The sequence below is a fragment of the Amblyomma mixtum genome, chromosome 6 (genome assembly GCF_055824585.1).
Source record: "Amblyomma mixtum isolate Tamu chromosome 6, ASM5582458v1, whole genome shotgun sequence".
In the NCBI taxonomy this organism is placed as follows: Eukaryota; Metazoa; Arthropoda; class Arachnida; order Ixodida; family Ixodidae; genus Amblyomma; species Amblyomma mixtum.
In genome coordinates, this window is record NC_143017.1 from 29512479 (window position 1) to 29539002 (window position 26524).

General features: G+C 48.7%; 1 protein-coding gene, 1 non-coding gene and 1 pseudogene across 2 annotated transcripts; 2 read left to right on the plus strand and 1 right to left on the minus strand.

The window, feature by feature from the left end:
- Positions 1-5763: 5763 nt before the first annotated feature.
- LOC149338511 (uncharacterized) lies at positions 5764-6303 on the minus strand. Its single transcript, XM_089550335.1, has one exon. It carries the CDS (start codon positions 6286-6288, stop codon positions 5764-5766), a length of 525 nt encoding a protein of 174 aa, XP_089406461.1. The 5' UTR covers positions 6289-6303.
- A 2388-nt stretch (positions 6304-8691) lies between these two features.
- On the plus strand, positions 8692-10183 carry LOC149338512 (uncharacterized; annotated as a pseudogene).
- A 9327-nt stretch (positions 10184-19510) lies between these two features.
- TRNAG-CCC (transfer RNA glycine (anticodon CCC)) lies at positions 19511-19581 on the plus strand. Its single transcript has one exon. It is a non-coding gene; the product is annotated as a tRNA-Gly (tRNA).
- The last annotated feature ends 6943 nt before the right edge of the window (positions 19582-26524 follow it).

The window sequence follows — 26524 nt, forward strand, 5'->3', positions numbered from 1 at the left end:
TACATACGTACTACAAGAGTAAGGTTTTTGAGCTTTTCGTGCGTCATCTTTTTTTTCCACCAGTCTTGAAAACTACGGTCCCGTACTTGCTGCGCGGGAACGGTCGTCTTCGCCGTTCGCCCACTTTCAAAAAGTACATTTTAACCTTACACCGACAAATGTCACCCATAAGAAGTTACATATTGTCGGGGGCCATACAAAAACGTGACGTCCCGAGAAAGCGCGAAACCAAGCAAAACTAACCGCTAGGCACAGCGCGTCGGGCCACAGGCCGTGGGCAGGTTTTTTTTTTTGTTTCTACGCACCGACCGGCGAGGCTGCATCATGCAGCATCATTCCTCCCGCCACGGCGTAGCATGACACAGCGTGCGCGCGCCCTTCACAACTGCGCCGGCGTACTAAGCTAGAGTGCTCGAAATGCAGCGTAATTTTGCATAAAGTGCTTGAAATGTAGCGTACTTTTGCAAAAACAAAACATTCCTTCCTTGACGTTGTCACAAACTGCAAGAATGCCGTGAACAACAGCCGGTTGGCCACAGAGCGAGCGCGCCGCTTCACGAACTGCAGACAGGCAACGGCGGCCGGCGCGGCCGCCTAAATTGCATGCAATACAGCGTACTTCCACAAATAAACATTTCTCACCTTGCCGCCGTCATAAACAGGAGGAGTTCTGCGTCGAAGGGCAAGAGAGACGAAAAAAATTGCGGTCTGCCGGCACGAACAAATACGCCGCACGCTTTCACGCGCACAAAACAGCCCCCACGACGTTCCGTTGTCTGCCACTCGGATGGGTCTGAGCCGCCGCGCCGGCTACCCGCCCGCGCGCGCGCGCGCGTTTAGAGACTGGTGGCGCCATCCTGGAGTTGGAAGATTATCTAGTGGAGGAGGAGGATTGCGCGTCATTTCCTGGGGCCAGATTTCGCCGAGTGTCCGCTCTTTACCAATATCTTTCTCTATGGCCAGATAACGACTGCAGAGCCATCTCGTTTGTTTGCAAACAAGCAGGAGGTGCTCCCTGTGCCGTCGCTAGCACGTGGCTCCATCTGGCGCCCTCAAGGCGATTCTCGCGCTCTCCATCCGGACAGCCTCTGCCTAGTGTTTTAATAAACCGCTTATTTGATGGTGCACTTATGTACATTCGCAACGTCGTCGGTATAGGTGAAAGTTTAAAACCCTGGGAAGCTGGCATATCTCAAATCGACGATATCATGAACTAACACAACAAATACGAAACGATAATATTTCAACCTAGTTCGAGCAGCACGTAGTGAATTTAAGCAGGATGGCCTGGACTGACACGGGACGGACAAATTTTTGCGAACAGCTGTAGAAATGTAACCGCCAACTGGATTGCTCCTCGCAATAGCAGTAACATAACGCAGCAGCCCTATCTGCCATATGCAGCAGATATCGACGCAAAAAAAAGCAGGAACTCTACACAAGGGGATGAAAGCGCGATCCCACCTCTGTCCCGGGCAATTCGAGGAACACCGTCAAACCTGGAGGGCAGGTAGAGAGCGAGAGAGTTCAATGAACAGTCTCTCTCTCTCTATCCTTTTTTATTTTTGATCAGGGCGGCCGCGGCTTGCAAGTGCCTCGTGTCCTTTGCGTGTTTCGTGAGTGCCGTCGGCGGCGTTTCCTATAGCGCTATCGCTTTGCAGCGCAGGTCACTTTGGCGTCGTGTTCCTTCATGTAATACTGATGCTGGTGCAGCGACACCTTCAGGTGCGGTTGGTTTTGAGCTGGTGACCTTTTAAATCATTAGGAACATAGCAAGACCAGCATCGCTACCTCCGTACGCTTTCTGGGGCGTCTTGTATGAAACAATTTTTTCGTCACTGCTCTTGACGAAGAAGCCATCGTATTTGGCTCGCAAAGAACCGGTGCATTGTAGGAACGGATTAAGAAACTGGATGTTAACTGAACTCTATTGGCGTCGGGTGTGCAAGCGTGGGTAGTGAGGGTAGTTGCGTGAGAATGACGTTTTTATGTGCTAACATTATATGTTGGAATGGTTGGAATTAAGTACGATCTCAAATTAGATCGTGCATGTATTCATTTGTGCGCACTTTGTATGCGCGCAATGAGCGTGAATGTATTGCGTAAAGTTAGTATACACAAAATTATATACTGGAAATGTCAGCTGCTCCATTTGAGCAAAATTTAACGCCTGTGATGCATCGACACATGTTCATGGTTGTATTGTACTCTGTGCTCTAACATAGTCATGCAGTCCATGGTAGAGAGAGAGGGCCCGTAGATAGATCTCTTCACAATACAAAGTGAAGAAGGCAGGAGGGAAGCCTCTGGGTGCTTGCCAGCGTTTCGACCAGGGGCTGGTCTTCGCTTGAGCCCAGACCACTCAGACGAAGAGAAGTACCCGCGTAGTAATTCAGTGTATGTTGAGAAGAAACGCCTTTTCTCGACTGAAAGTAACTTTTAAGTGGACGGTAAGGATGTCACCAAAGGTCTCTGCTATCCTTAGATTGGCCCAGCGCTGCGGTTACCATTCTTGCCCAGCAGAGCGACCACTGTTAACACGCACCAACAGCAACGAAACGGTTACAAAAACCCAAATGCGGCGCATGACAGCGCACAGAGAACGCGGACAGCGATACAGATGCCCAACTTCCCTTAGATGGCACGTGTTTGGTTCAATCCGTCACCAAGTGGACAGCAGCGCGCGTGAAGGAGGTGGCATAGTAACACCCCACTCCGCGCTTGCGTGTTTCTTTCATCCCTTGTCGTGGAGATAATTACGCCGTTATTAAGTACTCCGCCAGATAGGAACTCAGTTGAAGGAGAAATTGGCGTTAGCCTCTGTAATATGTGGCCAGCGGAAAGTACAGGAGCTCTAACAGCCGTGGTCTTGCGCCCACGCCTTACGCAAGATCACCATTAATGACCTTCGTGACGGTTGATGCCAATGGTTTAACCAATAAGTTACTTTCTGTGAAATCGTCACGCTCAACTTTTGAGCCAGAGGTGGTAACGATGTCAGTAATTTGGGTAACAGGTTGTATCAAAGATATTCAGATAACACCAAATATTTCAGCAGTTATTGGCAAAGAAAAGTTTATGCCCATCGCAGGGAAATGTGATTTTTTGGTCGACCACGTGATCAAATGCGTTTAAGACGTCCGTGTCAGCAGTATTCCTTGAGAAGTAAACCTCGGCTACCTGCAGTAGGCTTAACAATTTATATAACCGGTGGGTCAACCCTCCTCTTCACTCACTATTTCTCAGCGACATTCTTCTGAGTGCTAAAAATTTTCTTAAAACAACGAAAATCTAGGATTTCAGCTTCTTCTTTTGCCTCGCAGTTTCCTTACGGGGGCATGTCAGGATGGTTGTTTTCTCGCAGCACCTGCTCGACCCTGTTGAAAGACCTTTCCACGTATCCTGACTAAACTTAGATGGTAGAACTCATCGGAAGTTGTCTTCAGGTATGCTCGCAGTGCACTGCGCAAGAACGAACGAAACACAAGAACAAGGACGACGACAGGACGGGGCGCTGAACTAAGAAGTTTTAAAAAAGTTGATAGTTCAGCGCTCCGCTCCGTCGTCGTCCGCTTTCCTGTGTTCCGCTCATTCTTTTTTGCGCTGGGCCCTGCAAGCATGGGAGCAAACCAACTCGCCAAACAGCAAGTGTTGCATTCGCGCAGCATGCCGCAGCAAAGACCAAGAGCAGACAACAATTTTACTCCAGCCTTCCTCCAGCCCTCCAGCCGTCTGTCGTGTTAGAGACATGCCGGTCTTTGCACTTCATGCGAAAAACCTTCCAGATGACTTAGATGAGATAGCTGCGTGATGTACTAATTGGGACATGACTTTGAATACTAAAAAATGTGTGCACGTCACCTTTTCAAGGAAACACTCCTACCCGTCTTATATATACACTATCAAACAGGTGACCTCGAACAAAGAGCAGAAATATAAAGACTTAGGCGTTTACCGGAGGTGGTCAAAGCATGTTGCCTACATCGTTAAGAAAGCTGCTCGTATAATAGGAAGTTAAGGAGAAATTTCAGCCATCTTCAAAAGCATCTCAAAACAGTGATATTTTACTCGCGTCCGCACGGTACTCGAATATGAGTCAGTGTGCTGGGACCCACACAGTCAAGAACTTATTGAGAAACTGGAAAAAAATTCAAAATAGGGCAGTCCGTTTCGTCCTTCAAAATTATGACAGGACACTAAGTATGTCAGAAAGTAAAAGTAATCTTCAGTGGCGAGAACCTAAAAGTCGAAGAAGAAATCTGAGATTAAATATTTTGGCACAACATTTTCTCTTTCAAGACTTGTAGAGACGGAACAAAATATTTGAAGCCGCCGTTCTGTTTAGAAGCGACGGACCGCAGTTTAAAACTTTATCAGTTTGCGTTTAAAGGTGACGTAATATGATATTCCTTTTTTTAGAACAGTTCGTGCATGGAATACTTGCCGCCCGATATTGTTAACGTTGCACCAAATAAAGTATTATCTCACGCGTTAAATGCATGATTTTTTGTTTTTTGAATGTGAAAGTGTGCCACCTCCTGTAATGCTCAAATGCGATGCAGGTACCAAATAAATAAAGGGAGCTACGAGACTGTTAACATCTTCTTGCTCCCATTATTCCACCCACTTCAAGCCTTCTAGGAGAATCGTATTATCTCTGCTACTATGTTTTCCTCCTGCTGGATGTCGGCGATTTAGGGCACCAAACAGACCGTTAAAGCATTATGGTGAACGCAATGGTGCCTTGACAGTTCTGTGAGCTTTCGACACCTCGCGCCTTGTAGCACTTGATCACAAGTGCAATAGACGCTCTGAAAACTAGCGTTGCAAACTTCACCGCATCTTGTCCATTTTAGTAGGGTATACCTTGAGTCCTCCTGGATTAATTTAGTCTTGTTTTAACAATAACATGTAGTCTTCCCATTAAACATCCATCCCATTGACTTTTAGACATTTCTGACTGAGCAGCCTGCTTATGATGCATTTGTACAGATATATGGCATGTCTGAAAACATGCTCGCCTTCCTCGCGCCCGTCGGCTGGCTGCGAAAGGAATTCCTGCAGCTGATCATGTCACCACTAACGCCTAGGAGGCTCCACATGGTGCGATTCGTGCTGCCTCCGTCACCCACAACACCGTCAGTAATAGCCCCGCATCTTTGTTCAGCACAAAATCCTGTAATAAGACCTGACACAACACCGTGCCTCGGGGGCAATTATTATAAGCAAAAACTGTGTCAGGCTGCGCATAGATTTACTCCAAAGGGCAAATTATAGGGACCAGTGCATTATCTGCCCAGTCGTAACTGAGCTTTTTGTACTGTCCGTCGTCAACTAAGCCGCGATACAAAGTGTGAGTACGCGCTCGCACTGCTGGACTTGAATTTCATCGAGCAACAGCATTCCGTGCTTGTACCAGGTGGACTTTTCATTTAACTTTTAAGGCGAAAGCCTTTAATGCCTCATACTGTCGTGACCGAGACGTCTTAGCAAACCTGTCCGTGTTTTGGATGCATGCCTTATATAGGCATAAGCCAATCAATAGCCAATCGATACTTAATCGGGTGCAATCGAAAGGCATCAGAACATGACATAAAGGGATTTCATGATTATTTCATTGTACTTAATGACTAAATGACTACAGTTGAGCCCACTTATAACGAACTTGATCGTCACGCGGCATTTGTTCGTTGTATCCAAAGTTCGTAGTAAGTGGACCACCTATAATCCGGGCAAAAAGAGCAAGCGAGACGAATGTTAACTTTATTTTTGAAAAAAGTCAGTGATGCATGTCTGCTTCTTCAAAGCTGATCGCATCACTGCCGTTTCTAATTGTTCCAGCGCGGTAATATGTTCATCGCCAAGGCCTCTGCTGCACACGAGTTCCTTAAACGACGCGATGTAACCGATCGCGGTTGAAATATTCACAGCAACCGGCGGTAGAGCAGCATCCTCGTCATCGTCCTCGTCGGTCTCTGGGCAGTCAGGAAGGGCTCGCACTTCACGCATAATAGCTTCTTCAGTGCATGGCTCCGCAATGTCGGCGTCGTCATCAGCAGAAGCGAAATCGTCCCAGGCAACGTCAGGTCCGGCCAGCTGCGTGTCAACGACGCGTTGCCACAAGTCCTCGTGCGACCGGCCTTCCGGTGGGTCATCTATGGCGTTCTTGGTGTCTGGGCCCATAAAACTCGCCTTGCGGAAGCAGTTTGCTATGCACTCCGCGGTGAGTTCCATCCACGCCGCTTTCAACATCTCCATGGCGGCAAGCAAGCTGATGCGAACTGGCATGGCAGCATCATAGCGATCAACAAGCGTTGGATGACGCGCCGCCGGTAGCACACCTTGAACGCATGAATGATGCCCATATCCAGCGGCTGAATTTTGCAGGTTGCATTGGGAAGCAACAAGAGCACTGTCACCGCACTCAAGGAAGGCTGCACATGGTGCGCCGCACAGTTATCCAGCACGAGCAGGACCTTCCTGTTTTTTCGTGCCATGTCGTGGTCGAACTCGACAAGCCACTCGGCAAATAAGTCACGACTCATCGAGGCTTTTGTATTGTTCCTGTAGCGTACGGGCACGTAGCTTCCAAAGCATCGCGGCTTACGTGACTTGCCGATGACAAAAGGCAGCCGCCGGTCACTGCCGTCCATGCCACTGCCGCGTCGTGTCAGGGGAACACAAAGTGCGCGAAATTCGCCTGCCGCGGGTTCGCAGTCGAGCGAAACCGCACCAAACACCGCCGGTTTGGTCAACTACGGGTGCCCGACAGCTTCGCGTTCGCTCTAACCGAGTGTTGAGGCCACAACAGTTCGTTCTATGTGAGACACTGTGCCATTGCCCCAATATATATTTTGACGGTAGCACCGCCCTCGTTCGTACTAAGCGAGCGTTCCTTATATCTGCGGCTGTTATAAGTGGGCTCGACTGTAATTGTTTATTAGTAGTAGTTAAGAAGTGGCATGTGGGGAGTGCACTGTGCCTATACCTTAACTAACACCAATTAATCAGTGTACTAATTAAGGTCACGTTAACTATCACTAACCATACATTAACTAGTATCACGAAATGTGCAAGTCATGCTTGCACGTTTCATGGACGTTTCTAGACGTTTCATAGACACTGTGTCGAACATTCTAGAGAGTTCCATCTCTTGACAGGTGATGTGACCGGACACCATGGATGGCATTAGAAAAATTGTAAAGACCAATCACCCTAATTGACCTCTAGTCAGACCACATAAATAAATAAAACCGAGTCGGAAATGGGTCGAGTTGGGGAATCGAACCAGGGTCTCCGGAGTGCGAGACGAGCACGCTAATCACTCCGCCATACACGCTCGATGGTTTGGAATGAATAAAGGCACGTCTAGCTAATACGGCATCTTCGTTCCCTCCCATCTTCCACCATTCCCTTACGGCGAGGTTCAGGTGTCCACCGAGATATGCGAGAGAGGTACATTTCCTTTCCTCAAAAACCAATTTACCGCGTCGGCCGCCGCGGTGGCTCAGTGGCTATGGTGCTCGGCTGCTGTCCCAAAAGACGCGGGTTCGATCCCGGCCGCGGCGGCTGGAATTTCTTTGGAGGAGAAATTCTAGAGGCCCGTGTACTGTGCGATGTCAGTGCACGTTAAAGAACCCCAGGTGGTCGAAATTTCCGGAGCCCTTCACTACGGCGTCTCTCATAGCCTCAGTCGCTTTGGGACGTTAAACCCCATAAACTAAACCAAACCAATTTACCGCGTCGAGCAAGGCTCAGAGCCCAACGGGCGATGGCGTCCTGTGGACTCCCCGGCAGCGTTGCAAGACGCTGTCGCATTCCACTCTTAGAAGCCAAGCTTAACATCTTGACCACACATCAGTGACACAAGCAGCAATACTGCGCTTAAGGCTTTCACCTCACCGCACTTTACATCAACAAAGTGCCCCTGCCCTGAATTTTTCCTTCTAGGCTTGGCAAAACTAGTCCAAACCAAAGTTCCTGAGTTCCAAAGATAACCATCTTCGAATGAACTCGACGGATTAGAGGGGAAGCACCTCACTCTCCCTGAGCTCCCTGAGCAACACGGTGTTTGGTTGTGGAGACGGAAACACACCAGGAGTCGCTTGTCAGTCTACTTCCTTCCCTTATTTGATATCGGCTGTGCTGCTGACAGGCATTCTCGGTCCTGCTTTTGCTGTTCTCCCGACAGGTTTGCTTGCTCGCGGGCTTTAAGCATTTCATTCTAGGTAACTTCCGTCAACTTGTCTCGACCTGATAAATACAACAGAGGCTTCTTTTTAGTCTATAAGAGAAGTGCATTCATCTTGCAGGAAGCAATCCGTTGCTTTCTTAATGTTTAAATTGGCTTGCTTCTAGCAGGACTGCGAAGTAACCTGACTCTGCACTGCTTGTCGCACTTTGATTTCCTGGCCTTACGAATTCGAAACGTGTTCTGCAACCTACAGCAATATGCCCTCAAGGGGTTTTCTCTAGGTGGATGGAGGGGCAGCTGTTATGCCTCCAAGTACGCTTGATGTTGTATAGTTAGTTCCTGTTTCCTTTTCAATGTGAACACCGCCAGGGGGCTACAGTTGTGTGTATATATAAATATGTGTGTCATTGAATAAACTGGGTTTCGTTCCATGCGTTTGCTGTCATGGTTCACGGTCTTCAAGGGCGGTTCACGCCTACACTACATTGGCGACGAGGATGAACGGAAGAGCGGGCGTAACAACTTTTTCGCTTCCAGTCATCAGCTTTTCCGGACTCGCCCCACCGCCCCCATTTCTGCCTGTTCCAGCTCGCCGGGTGTTCCTTGGTCACAATGGGTGCGACTATTCCAGAACTACATGCTGGCTTCGGGAGCGTCTGATTTTTCGGCAGAGCGTCGCAAAGCCCTTCTTATCCACACTCTGGGCGTCGAAGGCCAGCGAATATTCTTCACGCTTCCTGTGTCAGCCAAAGACGCCAAAGAAGGTGAGAGCGCTACCACTAAGGATCTGCCAGCAGATAGTGAGGGTGCAAGCTCCGGACTGTTGCCAAAACAGACAGAGACGGTACCTTCGCCATATGACGATGCGGTTACAGCCTTGGGGAACCATTTTACCTCCCAAACTAATATCGTCGTAGAACGTCACCGTTTTCGCAAACGCGTCCAGCAGCCAGGAGAATCTATCAACGAGTATGCTGTTGCATTACGTGAGCATGCAGCTGCTTGTTCGTTCGCCGTGCTTGAGGATGCACTCCGTGATCAAGCATTTCTTCGCAACATGTCCGTGAGCGTCTGCTGCTCGATGGCTGGAGTCTTTCTTTTCCGCGTGCTGTGCTTGTGGCCACTCAGCTAGAACAGACAACTCAAGACGTCTAAGCTTTTGCGTCTACAAGTGTACAGCATGTTGCTACCAAGAGCAACGCCCCCTTCCATTGCTTTCGTTGCGGTTCTAATCAGCACTCGGCTGCGTCTTTCCACTGCCCGGATAAAGGGAAACGCTGCCATTGCTGCGGTCGGGTCGGTCATTTCAAGTCAGTGTGCGATAAGGATCGACGCGTTGCTTCTGTTCGGGAACTGAGCAGTGAAGAACGCAGTGATGTTGCAAACATTGTGGTAGTGGCCGCATCCACTCACCCTGGTATTCATATTGATGTCTTAGTAGGAAACACCAGCTTAGCATTCTTAGTTGATTCGGGATCAGCAGTTATGTCGTACAGCTTCTTCAACAAGCATTTCTCCACTAAAGCACACTGTACTGCCCCGCTAGTTAAGTTATTGGACTATTCAAGACAGCTCATACCGGTGCATAGATGTTTTGTCTCGGAGGTTACGTACATGGCTCGTACAGCATCCATTTTGTTTTATGTCGTGTATCGGGGCACTTCGCTTCTCGGTATCGATGCGATTAGAGCTCTTAATTTACGAATTGATGGTTCATCCCTTTGTTGCCTTGAGACAACTGCCACTGGAGCTGGTAGCCAAGAACGATGTTCTGTAAAAGAAACGCATCCGTGTTATGCTTGGCTCCCCAGCTACTTAAGAGAAGAGTTCCATTGTCTGTTTGGAAAGGGCATTGGTCTGGCTAAGACTTTTGTTCACCAGGTCAAAACGCGTCCATCTGTCCAACCCACTGCGTCTAAGCTTCATCTTGAGAAAAAACAGCGCTTGCAGACAAAGGACCAGAACAAGAAGGACACACAACTGCGCTGACTAACAACTTTTATTTCGGAAGGGGGCCGATCCGCGCCTTTTATACAAACTAGAGGGAATGATGCGCACGCGCACAGATCAGCAAAGTGGGAGCATGGAAAGAGCCAATACATAGACCAACTATTTTTAGTTGATTAGTTGCTGATCTGTGCGCGTGCGCATCATTCCCTCTAGTTTGTATAAAAGGCGCGGATCGGCCCCCTTCCGAAATAAAAGTTGTTAGTCAGCGCAGTTGTGTGTCCTTCTTGTTCTGTTCCTTTGTCTGCAAGCGCTGTTTTTTCTCAAGATTAATCCCAACCAACTCGCCCAGCAACACACCTTGCTCAAGTCTAAGCTTCGCCGCCTACCACTGTCATTACGACCTTTGGTCTGAGAAGAACTTCGTTGGCTGGAAGAGACGGATGTGATTGAGCGCGTCAACGCATCAAAATGGGTCTCCCCTATCGTCGTGGTAAAAAAAAAAGATGGAGGGATTCGCCTGTATGTCGACCTTCGAGAAGCCAACAAGGCCGTCGTGCGGGACAATTTTCCGCTTCCCCACACTGAAGAACTTCTGCACAGCCTTGTGGGTGCAACACACTTTCCCAAGTTAGATCGGGCTTATCAAGTTTTGCTGCATACAGAGAGCCGTGATTTAACAGCCTTTGTAACACACGACGGACTTTATCGCTTCAAGGGTGTATGCTTTGGATTAGCTTCCGCCCCCTCGGCCTTCCAACGCATGATGTCGCAAATTCTTCAAGGATGTTCTGGTGTCTTGTTTCACATCGACGACATCATTGTTTTTGGAAAGAGTGAGAAAGACCACTGGGCAAACCTTGCGACCGTTCTTAGGCGTATAAAAGAAGCAGGACTCAAGCTAAATGACAAGTGTGTATTTTGCACAAATGAACTTTCATTCTTGGGCCACAAAGTCACGCCCGATGGCATCATTCCGCAACCGGAGAAGGTAGAATCCATGAAAAACATCCCTGCTCCCGCGGATGCTGCTGGTCTTCGATCCTTCCTTGGCTTAGTGGAATATTACGCAAAGTTCGTTCCAAATTTAGCCGGTATTATCGAGCCTATGCGGGCCCTTCTTCGCATGAATGTGCCTTTTATTTGGTCTGAGAGTGTTGACGCCAGCTTTCAAAAGGTTAAGTCCATGATCGATTCCGGAACAGTACTCCGGATGTTAAACGCATCACTTCCAGTCGTTGTCGCCACAGATACATCCGACTGCGTGGCCTCGGAGCAGTTCTTCAACAATGGCACGGGCACGAGTTATTCACAGTGGCGTTTGCGTCAAAGACTCTGTCGCCTGCAGAAAAAAGGTACTCCGTGGGAGAACGCGAAGCGCTCGCGTGTGTCTGGGCTATCGAGCATTGGCACACGTATTTTGGGGGGCGCCACTTCACACTGTACACAGATCACCAGGCTTTGGTATCTCTCTTCTCAAGTCAAGGTACTGGTAGACGGCCGCTGCGCATAGCACGCTGGGCAGAGCGACTTATTCGGTATAACTGTATGGTGCAATACCGGAAGGTATTGGAAAACGAAGTTTCAGACGCTCTGTCCCGTCTTCCAGTTGCGTTACAGCAGGACGAAAAGTCTACAGACGAAGTGGTAGCATTCATTCAAGCGCCATCGTGCATCACCAAAGAGCAATTCCAGCAGAGTCTAGCTGAAGACAACACGTTACAACAAGTCATTTCTTACGTCCAGTCGTCATGGCCTTCGAAGAAATTGCTTCCGGTTGAACTTACACCATATTGCAAGGTGCAGCAAGCATTGTCCGTTGTTGATAACTTGTTGCTTCGCGGAGAGCGTCTTATTGATCCAGAAGCACTGACTCCGCCAGTGATCGCCGCAGCACATGAGGCCCATACCGGAATTGCCAGGAAGAAGGCGCGTCTACGAGAGCGGTTTTGGTGGCCGGGCATGGATCGGCAAGTCGAGCTCGCGATTCAGACCTGCAGCATCTGCCAGGGAGCAGACAAGAGCGCCAAGGTATCTGCTATACCACTGCAGCCAGTGCCATTCCCAGACGGCCCATGGCAAAATATAGCACTCGACATCGTGGGACCCCTGGAGCGAGCTCCGCATGACTGTCGGTTTGCGATTACGCTGGTGGACTATTTTTCGAAGTGCCCCGGGGTACACTTCAGCTCCGAAGTCTCCGCCACTACAGTCACAAAGTCTTTGCTTTCTGTACTTTCCCGTGAAGGTTACCCGGATGAAGTCGTTTGTGATAATGGGCCACAGTTCACGTCTAGAGAGTTTGAGCAATTTCTAAAAGATCGTGGCATCCGCCTTCTGCACTTATCCTTGTATCATCCTCAAGCGAACGGGGAAGTTGAACGCTTCAACAGAGTTTTCAAGTCGTATGTTCAAGTGGCAGCGTTAGAGCAACGTCCGCTTCGCCAAGCAGTAATCGAGTACCTTGGAATTTACCGCTGCACTCCGCACGCTATAGGCTGGGTGCGTAATGGTCGTGAAAAGCTTGCCTGGCGCTGTGGTGCAAACATATGCTTCGTGTGTTTCAGGACGCTGTGGTTGCGTGGACATTGCATACCAAAGTACTGAGTGGCGAATAATTTGCGTGTGCGCTCCGAACGTGGTGGATGACAGAGCGACGGTTTTCAAGAACATTCAGCAGTACTCCAGTTCGGAAAAGAATATAGTAGGGCCGAATGTCTCGCAGGCGAGAGCCGAACGCATTTCCAGTGCTTCAGTTAAGCACGACTCGAACGAATTTATGCGTCAGTGGAATTGCTACCAAACTGCAGTGAATACAAAGTTGTACAAGTGTCTTTCTCCGGTGACTACTTGGTCAAATGTTTGTTCGGAATAAAAACATGGTGTAGTGCTTTCAACTTAAATCTTTGTAAGCCGAATAACAAGTCAACAAACGATGATAATTCTACTATAGTTGTATTAGAGTAAATTGCTAAAGTTCAGCCAGATAAAACGCTTAAAATGTGTCAGCAATGGCAGCTGTGACAAGAGCGAAACAGCGAAATGAGTTTAAAACTACATTGACGCTCATGTGTATGCAGAACAGCAATAAGTACTGCTGACCGAATTCAGTTAAGGCACCGTCAAGGTGGCGCACAAACACGTGGTCGAATTTCGATACTGTCAGTCGCGAGGGGATCCTCAAATTGGCTTCACGGTGTTGGAAAACCCACTAATACCATGCTTAGAGCTCTTAGGCAGCAAAGTTTGTTTTAAATTGGCCTTGCGGTCAGCAGAGGACACGTGGTTTCTCCTGAAAGCCCGGTATCAAGTTCACGTTTTTTGACAGTCGGCTGCACGAAACTAGCTATAAATAAGATAAATGGTGGGCCTCTTGCGCACACGTTACGACTGTATGTGCGTGCCCTGTGGTTTACTTAAATATTCCCGATAACATGAAGCCATGTACGCATGAAACGGTTATTTCAGCTACGAAACAGGCGAAAACTATTTTAACGAAAACAAGTTTTATTTAAAATAGCTTACCTATTTTGGAAAACCTGATATTAAACTATATATTTCTATTTTGTTGTTGCATAGCATTTTAATTTCTACTTTTATATTTCTTTATATGATTGTTTTGCCCCCCAAACTCTGGCTATGCTGCAGTCGCGCTAAACCGTTTTTGAGCCCAGCCTTCGCCACCATTGTACATCTGCCTTGGCGCTCCCCCGAACCGGGCCGCTGATCGCAGCGTCAGCGTCAGTCTATACCGATAAAACTTCACCGGTAGGAAAAAGAACATACAAGAACGCAACTAGCTGTTATCTCATGGCTCATTTTGGTTGCACAAGCCGTTTGCATAGCATGAAATTTTTCTTGTGTCGACGCCAGGAGCATCGTCGAAGCGCTATAAGCAAGCTGGATTTGATTTTACACCACCGCCATGGTAGTGAACGGTAAAGTGCGGGAATGGGCCGTGAATATATTGTGGAAAACAGCAACATGCCGTACGCAAGCTGCAAAGAAAATATAATATTATTTAATGTTCCTTCCAAAAAAGCGGTTAGAAGACAGGGCAGGAGCCATTACTCTCGAAGAAGGTCCGCCGAATCAAAGAGATAGCTTTTGTAGCAAGCATTTTAAGAAAGAAATGATGATGGAAAAAGATATCTGGCCTGTTTGGGGTGAAATTTTGCTTGAAGTTACTAAGACAGCCATGCTGGCAGATCACGCCATACTTTTCATTTTCCCACCGTCATACGTAAGGAAGCGCAAGCCACCAATGAACAGGATTTCATTGCTACCGTCAAGGCCCACAAAACCACGACGCAAAGCATAAGCGACTGCAATTGAAGATGGTTATTGAAGCATCATGAGAAAAGGCAACCATCCCTGCAAACAGGGTGAATGCCTTTGGGAAGCGTTTTAGGTTTTTTTTGCAAGCCCCTTCCCCCCCCCCCTCCCCCCCTTCAACACCACATTTGTCCAGTGGACGTTGATGCTGAAAATAAATGTGACTTCGACGAAGTACCAATGGTTGCTTGAACAGAAAGGACTTATCTTGTGTTGAGGACAAGTATACATAAACGTCTCATTTGGACTTTCATCAAGAAAACCGATGATTCGGCGGTCTGTTTGAATCCATCGGTTACTCAGTGTGAGGATGTGTGAGATTGCAGGTTGTATTTAACACAAACACTAAAGGTATAAGCAATAAACGAGGCGGCTTTTATAGGAAAGGAAACCAATTTCAGTATGGGTGTGAAAAAAGGAAAGAGCCAAGAGAGCAACGCAACAACACACGGAAAAAACACACGGGGGAACAGAACAAAACCCTTGCGAAAAATACAGGAAAAAGAAAGTCAAAAAGGAAAGGCACACTACTTGTCTCTCATACGCGCATCGAGCGGGGAGGAGTGGCTGGGTGTCGGGCAGTCAGGCAGTCTCTGGGCGTTCCAGTGTCGATGCACTGTTGCCGGCATTTCCCCCGTTGGCCTTCAACGTTGCCGCAGCGTCAGCGTCTGTGGGCTCCCAGCACGGTTCCCAGGTCTGGTATCCCGGAAAGGCCACGTAGGCGCCAGAGGCGGCCTGTGTGGAGCAGCTGACGGATGGACGGAGAAGAGTGGCGCCTGGGCCTGGTGGTTGAGGCTCTCGACTACGGATGTCCAGGTCTGGTGGCCCGGACGTCTGCGTCTGAGGCCCAAGTCCGGAACTCAGGGAGCCAGCAGAACTCGTCCACGTCCGTCGCTCACCGCGCTCTTCTCTTCTCTGCCACGTAATCCTCTTCCACCTGTCCCGGCATACCCCTCCGCACGCGCTCCTCGTGCTTTTTCGTCTTCTGCCTCACAATCGACGCTGGGTGTCGCTATCTCCTTACAGAAGGCCCACTCTTCGGAAGTTTTTTCCAAGGGAAAGAACTTAACTTCGGGAGAGCGACCCCAGACGCGTTCGACGATCGCACCACATTACACCACACCACAGCGCGCACACTACACGCCACACACAATACGACGGTCGTCAATGTTAGAAGCGCACACAGACATTCGCACACAGAGCACAGAGAGTATATGAAAAGTCAACCGAAAGCGTCCATCGAGGGGCGAAGAATCACGGAAGGCATAAAAAAAATAGGTAGCGCACACTCAAAAACAAACATGAACAAACGCAGACAATACCAACAAGAACAGGTGTGGGCTCCATTCTTCGGTATTCCATTCTTCACTTCAAACCACTTCACCGTCCCTAGAACTCTTTCAGCTAGTACTTCCGTTTTCCTTTGTGAAACCGGTTTCTCCAAACCGACCTTGATCTCCACCATGATTTTAAATGTTCCCGTCCTACGATGTTATTTACACTGTTCTCCCTTGCCTTCGACTCAGTCCGTTGACACGTATCACACGATCTGACATAACTCTTAATGTCAGCTTGTACACCGGGCCAATACAACTCACTGAGCACCTTAGCGATCGTTTTGCGTATCCCTCGATGACCGGATAATGCGCTCTCATGCGCCGACATGAGGACTTGCGCGCGTAAGCACTTCGGTACCACCGCTTGCTCAACGACTCGGCCGGGACATACTTGGTACGTTCGGAAAAGAACCCCGTCATCTGTATGAAAAGTATGGGCTGTCTGTCCCTTGCCACGAAATGTTTGCCCCAACTTTTTGCGACACACCTCTAAGGTCGGGTCTTCTTCCTGTTCGAGGCGAAACTCCGGCAGTGACAAGTGGAGTGTGTTCAGAGTGGGGCTTTTGCTACTCTCTGAAACTTTCGCTGTCACCGTAAGGGAAGGAACATCGACCGAACTCGTCTTGGCAAGGGAAACTGCCTGATCAGCTAGAACTGGCAGGTCGACCGAGAATGGAGCTTTAGCGCCAGGGACATTGCCTATTATGATGTCGTACAGGGGTGTAGACAAGCACCGCGCGATGGCCTTACCCGAAAAGTATGGTGAAGAAATCACCACGTCCGCTTCCGGAACTTCTACACGGGTCCCATTGGCCAAGAATAATGTATCCTTTTTCCCTGTAAGTGCCGCTGCCGGTACAAGGGACTCACGCACAACAATGCCGGTGCTGCCCGTATCCCGTAATACCGAACCAGGCTGGCCGAACACCTCACCGTGCCCCAAGGGCATAGTTTCCACCGTGTTGGAAGGACAGACCATCTCCCCCAACTGGCCCTCTACGCGCGTTACCTCTGCAGGGTTATCGGGATGTGAATATCGAGGTGTCATGCAATAGGCGGACTCCGCACGGTCTCCTGGTCTCTTAGCTCTGCATGACTGGGCATCATGTCCTACCTCGCGGCACCAGGCGCAATACAATTGCTTCGGCTTCGTCCGACAATCCGATGCCTTGTGCCCAGTCTTCTCGCAATGAAAACACCGAAGGCGGGATTGTGAACCCGAAACCTCGTCCTTGGCCTTATTTAACGTATGCTCGCCCTGCTCTTTAAAGAACAAGAAGTTATCTTGCCGCTGTGCTTCGAGAAAATGATCGGCAGCCTCCGCCAGCTTGCAAACTGTCTTGCTCTCTCGCTCACGTAAGAAAAGGGCTAAACGGGAATGAGTTGTTCAGGAATTGCTCGCTCACGACCATTTCGCGAACCACCTCAAAAGTGCGGCCTTCTCCCCGCATCTCGACCCAACGGTCAAAGAAGCTAAACAACCTGGCAGCATATTGCGAGGCCGTTTCGCCATCCTGGGGCTTGCTCTGGCGAACCTTTTCCCGGTACCCTTCCGCGGTAAACCTAAACCTCTCAACCAAAACAAGCTTCGCTTTGTCATAGTCCACGGAATCCTCAGGCGAGAGCCGACCGAAGACCCTAAGTGCTTCGCCGCCAAGGCACAAGCTCAACGCCGTTGCCCACTTTTCTTTTGGCCAGCCCTGCCCCGTGGCCACATGCTCAAACCTCTTTAAATAGGCATCGAGGTCATCCCGCGCTTCACTGAACTGTGGTATGAGTGCGTGCGGGTTAATGGAGCTAGCCGGTGCGACGCTACGCTCTTCACGGTCACTTCGAGGATTTGCGCCCCTCTCCATGAGCCTTATTTGTAGCTGCAAGTTCCGCGCCTCTAACTCCAAACGTTCCTTCGCAGCCTCACGCCCCGTCTCTAAATTCCGTGCCTCTAGCTCCAATTTCTGCTTCGCAGCTTCACGCTCCGTCTCTAAATTCCGTGCCTCTAGCTCCAATTTCTGCTTCGCAGCTTCACGCTCCGTCTCTAAATTCCGTGCCTCTAACTCCAATTTCTGCTTCGCAGCTTCACGCTCAGCGGCTCTCTCTTCCCGTGCCTTACGAAGCTCGTCCTCCACCCACGCTCGCAACTCCGCGCCGCACAAGCCCATGCGCTCGCCTAAAGCAACCAACTCTGAAGCGCTCATACTGTTCCTAAATTAACACAACAGGCAAAGAAATAATAACCGACCTCGTCCTGTCATAGCGGACGCCAAATTTGTGAGGATGTGTGAGATTGCAGGTTGTATTTAACACAAACACTAAAGGTATAAGCAATAAACGAGGAGGCTTTTATAGGAAAGGAAACCAATTTCAGTATGGGCGTGAAAAAAGGAAACAGCCAAGAGAGCAACGCAACAACACACGGAAAAAACACACGGGGGAACAGAACAAAATCCTTGCGAAAAATACAGGAAAAAGAAAGTCAAAAAGGAAAGGCGCACTACTTGTCTCTCATACGCGCATCGAGCGGGGAGGACTGGCTGGGTGTCGGGCAGTCAGGCAGTCTCTGGGCGTTCCAGTGTCGATGCACTGTTGCCGGCGTTTCCCCCGTTGGCCTTCAACGTTGCCGCAGCGTCAGCGTCTGTGGGCTCCCAGCACGCTTCCCAGGTCTGGTATCCCGGAAAGGCCACTTAGGCGCCAGAGGCGGCCTATGTGGAGCAGCTGACGGATGGACGGAGAAGAGTGGCGCCTGGGCCTGGTGGTTGAGGCTCTCGACGATGGATGTCCAGGTCTGGTGGCCAGGACGTCTGCGGCTGAGGCCCAAGTCCGGAACTCGGGGAGCCAGCAGAACTCGTCCACGTCCGTCGCCCACCGCGGTCTTCTCTTCTCTGCCACGTAATCCTCTTCCACCTGTCCCGGCGTACCCTTGCGCACGCGCTCCTCGTGCTTTTTCGTCTTCTCCTCACAAACGACGCTGGGTGGCGCTATCTCCTTACACTCAGCCACCCATCTCTCCTAGGAACTGCCAATATGGGCATCGAAAGGCACCTCACAGCTATTTCTTTATGTTAGTTCGTCAATCGCCGTCAACACCACTCATTCCTTCGCAGATTCTCCTCATTCAAGAGGTGACGAAGTCAACTTTTCCTGTAGGCCATTTTATACTGGGCCGCACGCTCAAAACAATAGGAATTTTCGATGCTTACCAGCGAAGATGTCAAGAATGGGCCGTTGTAAGCCAAGAGCATCATTTTCCTGAACTGCACCTCTGTCCTGGCGGTACATGTAGAAAGTACGCAAATATGAGCCTTCAATGCCGCTACATAGACTCAACAATGCCGCTACAATGCCGCTACATAGTACTGCTGTTGCTTCTTCACCCGTTCGCGCAGGCGCTCCAGCTCAGAGTCTGGGGAGCTGAAAAAGGCAGGCGACAGGCATCCGACAATATCAAGTCTTGTTCTTGGTACGCGTCCATGGAGCAGTAATGCAGGGGTAAGCCCCGGTGTAGTGGTATCAGGCACGATTCCCATTCTTGCGACCCGGGTTCGATTACCGGGCGGCGCATATATAAGCGGCATTTTTTTATTTCATTTTTTACCGCTTAGGAATCTACTTGTAACACAGGTGTCTTTTGTTGATGATAATGCAGGCGGCGCACTGCGAGTATGCTTAAGAACAGCGGCTGGCATGTCCCACAACGAGGGCGCCGCTGGTGTAGTGGTATCATGCAAGATTCCCATTCTTGCGACCCGGGTTCGATTCCCGGGCGGCGCATATAAAAGAGGCGCATTTTTTTTTTTTTTACCGTCTAGGAATCTATTTTTGGCCGTCGTACTGCAGGCAGCGCACTGCGAGTATGCTTCAGAACAACGGCTGGTATGTGGATTCTGCTTCCGGCCACGCCAGTGAACGGACGCAGGATGCAGGGCTCCGGTGGAGCGGCTTCAGCGGCCGTGTCTGGCCGCGGTAACAGGTCTGCTGAACAAGAAAGTATGTATCAGGTTGTTTTACCAGGGCTGCCTACAGGGCGTTACGTTTTGAATACAGTTTTTTTGCACGCGGATATCTCGGCCCGCCCGTATCGGGTGGAAGATTTCCGGGACGCGTTGGCTGAGCATTCTTTGCTCCCGGACGTTATCGCCCTGGGGGCGTATCGCATGAGCCATGTCTGGGCCGTCACATTCAAAGAAGCCGAAACAGTGAAGAAGATTGCCAGCATCGGTGAACTTCGTGCGAAAGAACGGCGCTGCCTGGTGATTGACCCTGCGAACCAGGACGTGCGTTTGAAGGTGCACTGGCTGCTCTACAACGTGCCTGACGAGGACGTGCGTGTCGCCTTCGCGCCGTACGAAAAAGTCTCTGAAGTGGCCCGAGAGCGCTGGGGAGTACAAGGCGTGTCGGAGAAGGGCTCAACCACCAGACTCATCACACTGAAGTTAAAAGCTGGCGTGAAGCTTGACGACTTGCCGCATCAGCTCAACGTCGGCGGGGAGCTAGCGCTGGTTGTCGTCCCGGGCAGGCCTCCGTTGTGCCTCCGCTGTCGAGGTACAGGCCATATCCGCAAAGAGTGTTGGGTCCCTCGGTGCTGTTCCTGCCGACGGTTCGGGCATGAAGACGGCCAGTGTGCTCGCAGTTACGCGAGCATTGCCGGTCCCAGGAACAGTGAAGACTCATCTGAGTTGCTGATGGACGAGGCGGATGCAGAGGAGACAGTCAGGGCAACTGGCCAAGTTTTAGCTCAAAAGGCGCCTTCGCTGACGCCTCTATCGAAAAAGAGTTCGACGACGAGCAGTGCTGTAAAGCCTAGTCGAGATGTGGGCCTTGAACCGAAGCAAGGAAGTGTTGACAAGGTGGAAGAGGTGACGAAAGCCGCGGCCGAATCTCCGGAGAATGTGGAGGCTATCAGCACCAATGCCATGAACTTCAGCCAGGAAGCTGCCGGTCTTCCAGCCGGGAAACGCTCCCATGATGAGAGCGTCGGCGAGAAGCCGCTGCCTTGTGTGCGTGGTGATGAGCCGCCGTCTAAAACACCGGGAATTCGACGCTCCACGTTGAAGCCCCGGCCGAACATTCCGGCCGAACCCCGGCAGGCGGGGAAACCGCCTCCGTAGCTGCTCAATGAGGTTTCGTGTTTTGTTTTTGTTTTTTCCTTTGTTGTGGTGGGAAGTACCCAGCAGACAGTGTGCCTTGGTCCGGAAAGGCTGGCGAGGGACATTCGTGTGGTTTCCCGACGTCAGCACTCGGATTCCTGGATCAACGACCATGTACACTGCACACTGTGAGTTAGAAAATGTCGCACAATTTTGTAGAGGGGGCGCTGTACATCAATGGCATTCTATTCCAAGTGCATGGCGATGAAAATAGATACAGCTCTGCGCGTAGCAACTTTGAACGTCAGAGGCCTTTCTGCAAGGCGGCGCCAATGTCAGCTGAATCGTCTAATTACTGACAACGCGCTTGATATAGTAGCTGTACAGGAGACGAAAATAGAAAGTGAGGATGCTACTGATCGTATGGTGTCCCATCTTTCGTCCAGTCTTCAATGTTTGTGTTTCTCATTCTGTTGGCACCTCGGGTGGTTGCGTTTTTTTTATGCGCAACAATCTAGGCATTATTGTAGAATCTGTTTTCGCTTGTACCAGTGGACGTCTTCTTGTCGTTGATTTTACGTTTTCGAATGTCTGTTGGCGAGTTATCTGTGTGTATGCACCAAACGTTGAAGCCGAACGCCAAGAGTTTTTCAATCGCCTTGAATATTATTTTGTTTGTGACAGAACCCTGCTGGTGTTGGGTGATTTCAACTGTGTTTGTGTAGCGGCGGACCGTATGAAGCGCCTGCCGGTGCGTGAAAAAAGTGCTCAATTATTGAATAGTATTGTACGTGACCATTGTTTAGTAGACATCGGCGAAATGTTTACTTACGGTAATAGCCCTTAATATACACATTTCCAGCGTGACAGCCATGCTAGGTTGGACAGGTTGTATGCGTCTGCGGAACTCGTGCATCTCTGCATGCACTATTATTTATTTTATTTTATTTTATTCAATACTGCCAGCCTCCATTTGGTGGCCAAGGCAGGAGTGGTACAAGGGTACATCGTACATCGCGACAAAACAAAGCAAGTAAAAATGCGAATAAAGAAGCAAAAGCTAACACACAGGGTTTTATAGAAAGACAAAGAGCAAGGTTAAATGCACTCGGTTACCCAAACATACAAAAGAAAGCAAACAAAAGAGCATGAATGAATACACTGCGCTTAAAATGACGATATGACAGCAGATAAAAAAGACTTCTGATCTGTCAAACGGACCACGTCACACGGAAGCCCGTTCCATTCCAATATCGTTCTTGGAAAAAAAGAAAACTGATACGCTTTCGTTCGGCACCGTGGCACCATGATTGTCAAATTGTGTTTATTGCGCGTTGGTCGTGAAGTGTTGTATGCCATGTAGGTCTCAAAATGAATGTTTGTTAAGTTATTAACAATCCCATGCAACATTTTTAGACGGTGCAACTTGCGACGAGATTGAAGTGTCTGCAGTTCAGATTGCCTCAATAGATTAGTAACCGAAACGTGCCTTCCATATGCGTTGTAGACAAATCTAAGCGCCTTCCTTTGAACGCCTTCAATGCGCTGTACATCTACTTGGGTGTGCGGATCCCAAACCACATCTGCGTATTCCAGTAATGGCCGTACGAATGCAGTGTAAGCTGCTAATTTAGTTTTAGATGTGCAGTGCCTTAGACGGTTTCTTAACAGCCAAAGCCTGTTGGACGCCTTTGAGACTACATGCCCGATGTGCGAACTCCAAGTCAAGTTACTATTGAATACAACCCCCAAGTATTTGTATTCGTTTACGGGGGAGACAGCTGCACCGTTAATTGTGTATGTGTAATTAAGAGCGCACTTTTTACGCGTAAATGTCATTTTTGAGCACTTAGACGTGTTTAGTGACATTTGCCAGATTAGGCACCACCTTGAGACCTCTGAAAGGTAGTCATTCAGCACGTGGTGATCCTCCGCATTTTGAATAGGCAGATATACAACGCAGTCGTCAGCGAAAAAACGGCACCGTACAGGGGAGTCGAAGTTTAAGTCGTTTAAGTAAATAAGGAACAATAGTGGACCGAGAACGGAGCCCTGGGGTACTCCTGAGAGAACTGGAGCTGGCATAGAATTGGAACCTGAGATCTGGACGTACTGGTGCCGTTCAGAGAGGTAGGAATCGAGCCATTGAACAAGACGCTGATTTTGTAATAGATGTCTGAGTTTTATTATTAGATTACGGTGCGAAACGCGATCAAAGGCCTTCGCAAAGTCGAGAAATATTGCATCTACTTGCCCACCCTGATCAATGCATGCCAAAAGTTCATTGGTTGTGTGAATTAGTTGTGTTACGGTGGACAGGCCACGCCGAAACCCATGCTGGTTACTAGAAAAGAAGTTCCTGCTTTCTAGAAAAGAAATCAAGTGCTTGAAAATGAAATGCTCCATAACCTTACCCGAGGTACACAGGAGTGAAACTGGCCTGTAGTTGTTTACACAAAGTTTTCCACCCGATTTGTGGATAGGGATGACCTTTGCAGTCTTCCAGTCAGCCGGAACTTCTGAATTTAAAAGACTTTCATTGTAAATGATGACAAGATATTTCGCGCACCATTCTGCGTAGCGGGAGAGAAACGCATTTGGGATGCCATCGGGCCCAGGAGACTTCTTTTTGTCTAAATTGAGTAGAGCTGCAAAAACTCCTTCGACAGATATTTGTAGGTCTGGTAAGATAAGGCACGTGGATCGAAATTCAGGCTCCTGCCTACTGTCAGTAGAAAACACTGAAGAAAAGTAATTATTGAAAGCTGATGCAATGTCGTAAGGATCCTTACTTTCTCTGTTATTCAAACGAATTTTACTAACTGTATCCTTCTTCTTTGTTAAGTGTATCCAAAATTTGTGTGGGTCTGCGGTGAGAAAGTTATGCATTTTAACGTTAAAAAAAGTGTACTTAGACTGTTTAATTTTCATGCGCAACTCTGTGCGAAGTGACCGCAGGGAAACGTGCCCTGTTTTAAAGCGCTTGGATCCTAGACGCTTGATACGACGCTTGAGCTGGAGCAGTTCGCGAGTAATCCAAGGACTACTGCGATTCATTTTTCTAAGTTTAGTCGGCACGTATCTTGTGATACATTTGTGTACAATAGACTTGAAGTGCACCCATAGGTCATTAACTTTCATGAGACCAGCCGCGTGTTTCTCAACGAATTCATCGTAGTCTTGTTCCAATAAATCTAAGATACTTTCGTCTAGGGCATTGTTGAAGTCAAGAAATGGTTTTCTTAACTCACGGACAGGCGGTCGCATCATGTTACTTTTGAAGAGTACAGCTTTGTGATCAGAAATGCCTGGTATGATTTCAACGGAGAAGCCAAGTTTTTTAATAGTATCGGTAACAAACACAAGGTCTAGAAGGGAGCTTGAACCTGATGCAGTACGTGTCGGCCCCTGCACGACCTGCTTTAAATTAAATGCAAAGGCGATATCAAGCAAAAGATCAGAATTTTGACATGAAGCTACAGTACGCAGAAGTTCCCAGTTGATTTTTGGTAAATTAAAGTCACCAGACATCATTACATAAGCATATTTTTTACCATGTTCTAACAAAAATTCGTGCAGTCGTTCTAGAACCGAGACGTCTGCATCCGGGGGTCTATACACAGAACCAATAAAAATGTTCAAATTGTTAAACCGAAGCAATATCCAAACCATTTCGATGCCTGTGTTATGACGAATAACTGTGTAATCTAGTCCCTTTTTTATAGCTATGGCTACGCCCCCTCCCCTTCCGCTACGGTCGTGCCGTACTATCTCATGAGTGTTGGGTATTACTTCTGAATCAGGAATAGCTTCGTTCAACCAAGTCTCGGTTATGATTGTGATGTCTGCGTCGTGTGTGATAAGAAGACCTTCTAAGTCATCGCATTTATTCCATATGCTTCTGGCATTAATGTTCAACAAAGAAAAAGGGACCGCAGTGGGGCGGACTTCGAGGCATTGGCTGGGTAACTTCACAGTCTGCGCATGTCTGTGATATTTGCGAGCGTCCGAACAGACTGGTCAGGGATCATTTATGGGCTATGATGTTCAGCCTGTTGCATTCAGCGACCACTGCCTCGTAATCGCAACCTTTGGTGAAAACAAAAACATACGTACTTTAACTGGCACTTGTGGAAATTTAATGCTAAGCTGTTGGAAGACGAAGATTTCATAAATGAAACTACAAATGAACTGCAGAGTTTACTAGAGACGCAGACTGACAGCTTGGCTGTTCAGTGGGAAGATTTCAAAGAATGGGTGAAACGTAAAGCAATAGAAAAGAGTTGTCTTAATAAGCATAAAGAGAAAGAAAAGGAAACTGAATTTAATGAGCAGTTAAAATTCCTGACCTGCATGGAAAGTTCTGAGCCCGGCCTTTTTTTGAAAGAATTGAGAGGAGTAAAAAGCCAGCTTGAACAAATAGGCACAGACAAGTACAAAGCAGCCGTCATACGCTCTAGGTCTGAGAAATTGTGGACTGGTGAAACACCGAGAAAACGGGCTTTGTCCGACGAAAAGCGTTACATTCGCCAGAAGAAATCGCGCAGACAAGACACGGGGCTGAAGTTTCTAGCGACATGAAAGTTATCCAGAAGGTTATAATTGACCACTTTAACGGCCTTCTCGGGAATAAGCGGGAGATGGATGAAGCATTTCTGGTTCATTTTTTGCCCCTATTGCCAAGGCTTCAGGATGAAGTGAAGGTGCGCCTTGAGATGCCAATTAGTGTCGGAGAAATTGAATCCGCGATAGATGAACATGAAATCGGAAAAGCACCTGGCCCAGATGAACTAAGCGCCAATTTCTACAAAGAATTCAAATGCATGATAGCTCCGTTTCTGCTCAATGTGCTCTCTGAGGCGTACGAGCGCAAAAAAGTTCCACTTTCTTTTACTACATCACACATTGTCCTGATTCCCAAAACAGATGACCCGGAGAAGCGCTTGTTGGTGGGCTCTTATCGGCCGATAAGCCTCACCAACGTAGATTACAAGATATATATGAAAGTTCTAGCAAAGAGATTACAGGGCATAATCAAAACATTGGTTGGACCACACCAGACTTGTGGCATCAAAGGACGGAGCATCGTGACAAACATACACGTTGCACGCAGCATACTGGAATGCAGTGACGCCCTTGGGGTGCGCATTGCAATGTTCAGTTGGATCTTTGCGAAGGCCTTCGATCGGGTTTCACATGACGTTCTTTTTTGCATTCTTGACCATTTGAACGTAGGGCGCGTTGTAGCGGAAGGCGTGAGAATGGCTTATGCGAACTGCAGCACGCGAGTAATCGTAAATAGGGAGTTTACAGACCGAATAGAAGTTAATTCTTCAGTGAGGCAGGGATGCCCTCTTTCGCCCCTACTGTTTGCGACTTACATAGAGCCACTCTGCTTGGCCATAATTAACAGTAACCGTACTTCCGGCTTTCAACTGCAGTCATCCCATATGAAAGTCCTCGCCTATGCAGATGATGTTGCCATTTTTTGCTCAAACAAGGACAGTGTTACCGAAGTTACCAGCCTAGTCGAAAAGTACGGTCAACAAACTGGCTGCCTGATAAACTGGGACAAGAGCTGTGAGTTTTGGCACGGTAATTGGGATGATGCACCGGAACACTTCTGT

Excerpts from the sequence above, each read along its gene's own strand:
- LOC149338511 (XM_089550335.1), bottom strand. The coding sequence starts at position 6,288 with ATGCCAGTTCGCATCAGCTTGCTTGCCGCCATGGAGATGTTGAAAGCG.